Genomic DNA, 2,448 nt, shown 5'->3' with positions numbered 1-2,448 from the left:
TTGATGTTTTGTTACCACCTTCTCCAATATTTAATGTGAACGAAAGTGATGAAGAAGCTGGTTCAAATCCTCTTCAAGAAAGCATCGAAGTCCCCCTTCAAACCGGTGATGAATGGGATACTAGGAGATGTGAGCATCGAGGATGTGACGCCCAATGCCTCTGCGAGATTTTTGACTTGTTTGAGGAGGTTGAAACTCTACCTCAATCCTCACCCGATTTGTTTAGTGATGAATTTTGGAGCGTTAATAAATCGTGTAAATAAATATTATACCGTCGGTGTTGTTTTCTGTATTATCGAAATATACCACACAAATTGTCAACAGTTTGTTTTATTGGAATGCACAAGCGAAGAAATTGTAAGCAAAGTTACACAGCAATTAAATCTTTTTCATTGATCCAAGTGTTGAATTCAGGTGGATAACCTAACCATTTCGCTTGTACTTGTTTATTCCTTCCTCGTTTTCGTTCTCCGACAATAGCTTCAATTAGATATTTATCATCATTCTTTATGACTTTTTGAAGTTTTTGAGGGTAAAAACGACCTTGGAGTTCTTCATTGTTGTAGTCTTGCTTGTAGAGAGTAGGATTACCAATCAAGCGTTTTGAAACGGTAAAAATTTCTTCAGTAAAGTTAGGCATATAACCTTTCTCAAACAGTTGCTTCACTTTGCTGATGCGAACCTTATCTCCAACCTGAAATTCGGAACGTTTAAGAGGTCGTTGCTTTCCATATAGAACTTGCCAAACTTCTTCCTGATTGTGCTCATTTATCGAGGCAGGAGTCCTTTTGATTGAGCGGTGATAACTGTGATTGTAACTCCACAATAAATCATCCAAGATATTAATGTGTGTTAGAGTGTTTTTCGCGGTGAAGTATCGCCACATCTTTGTTTTTAACGTTCTGTTGAATGTTTCTACAATGCTAGCTTTAGTCTCATTTCTTGTTGTGAAAAATGTATGTTGTTCTCTTTTAAAAAAGCTTGAAATAGGCGATTGGTGAATTCTTTTCCTTCATCGGTTTGTAGACTATCGCATTTTCGATCTTGAATGATGTGAGAGAAAGCTTCTATTAGGCTTTTTCCAGTTTTATCTTTCAGAGGGACAGCAAAGGCGTATCTTGAAAGCACATCAATATATGTCAACAAGTATTTGTAATCCTTGCTGTATTTTTTCAGCTTTGACAAATCACACAGGTCTGCTTGAAACTGTTGGTTGATGCTTGTCTTCTCGTGAATTTTCTTTTGATTGGTTTATGTAATGTGTAGGCGTCTTGTTCCATTAACCATTCTTTCACTTTCTTTATCGTTTTTTTTTGAACTTTTCTGCAAAGCATTGACTCCACCAAAACTCCCAGGGTTACGTGGGTTGTAGTAAATTTCTTTTAAAGACATGTTTTAATATGGTGACCAAACGAGTTGATTCAATTTCTGTTCAGTGTTTTTTCTCCTTGATCGTCTAGGTGTTGTTTTGGTTTGCTTTTGTTCTCGTCCCAGAGAGCTGCTTGCCACAGAAGGGTGCATGTAGTCCCACCGTTCTTTATTTCTAACCAAAGATTGTGGAGCATTCAGTTCCTTTAAAGCGTTTCCAAATTCTCTCCAACCTATCGGTTTAAAATTCCTCCTTTTTCTCAATACGTCATTGATTAAGTCCTGTATGTTTGAACCAGGGATCACTCTATCTTTCATTTTGACTTGACCCAACTCATTCCAGCTTATGGTGTCAGAGTTTTTCATTAATTGAAGAAGATCTTGAGCTGATTTTCGTTTTTAATTTGAGACGCTATCCAATATTCTCAGCTCAAGTGGTGGAGTGGTTGTATGGTTAGGTTTTGGCAATTCTTCTTCAACTCGAATCCGGATTGGTTGATTTTTCATTTTTTGGTAGGTTAAGTAACGTTGCAAAACTTGCTGATATAATTTCGCTTTTTCATTGTCTGGTAAATCACCGCTTAAGATGTTATTCATCTCCTCGTCTAAATTTGAAAGCATTTTTGAGGTGGGATTGGAGGTAGAGTTGTTCAAAACTCGGGGATCCACCAAACCCATCTTTTTTGCATGCATCATCACTTCCATGTGAAAAGACTTGCTATAGAAGGAATGACAGCCCCAATAAGTGGTGCAATTAAACATCCGAGAAAACCACCGTTTTGTAAAATTTTCCTTTTTTTAGAAAGTGCAGTGCGTTTGCTTGCAAGAGTTCTCAAGCTGTTTGTATGACAATAGAGTTTTTGCTTCTGGTTTGGTGTGAGAGTCACGTTCCCTTTTAAAATATTGAGAGCGCACTCACAGAAAGTATTTACCCAGTCTTTGTCCGCGCTTTTGATGATTGCCTTCCGTAGACTGGGTTGTGCTTTTGTAAGAACGTGAAACATTGTAGCGTGACGTCTAACCCTTGCTGACATCATGAGAAAATGACTCGAAAAGTGTTCTCTCGGCTCTTTTATTACT

The 2,448-nt window shown here is 37.7% G+C and overlaps 1 protein-coding gene across 1 annotated transcript; it reads right to left on the bottom strand.

The window, feature by feature from the left end:
* Window positions 1–367: 367 nt before the first annotated feature.
* On the bottom strand, window positions 368–886 carry LOC145769223 (uncharacterized). The gene has a single exon (XM_082580808.1). It carries the CDS (start codon window positions 884–886, stop codon window positions 368–370), a length of 519 nt encoding a protein of 172 aa, XP_082436934.1.
* Between the last annotated feature and the right edge of the window lie 1,562 nt (window positions 887–2,448).

This window comes from Aplidium turbinatum, chromosome 4, assembly GCF_918807975.1.
Source record: "Aplidium turbinatum chromosome 4, kaAplTurb1.1, whole genome shotgun sequence".
In the NCBI taxonomy this organism is placed as follows: domain Eukaryota; kingdom Metazoa; phylum Chordata; class Ascidiacea; order Aplousobranchia; family Polyclinidae; genus Aplidium; species Aplidium turbinatum.
This window is presented reverse-complemented; position numbering and strand designations above follow the sequence as displayed.

What these genes read in the sequence shown, in the direction of transcription:
- LOC145769223 (XM_082580808.1), bottom strand. Translation starts at nt 886, where the DNA reads ATGTGGCGATACTTCACCGCGAAAAACACTCTAACACACATTAATATC.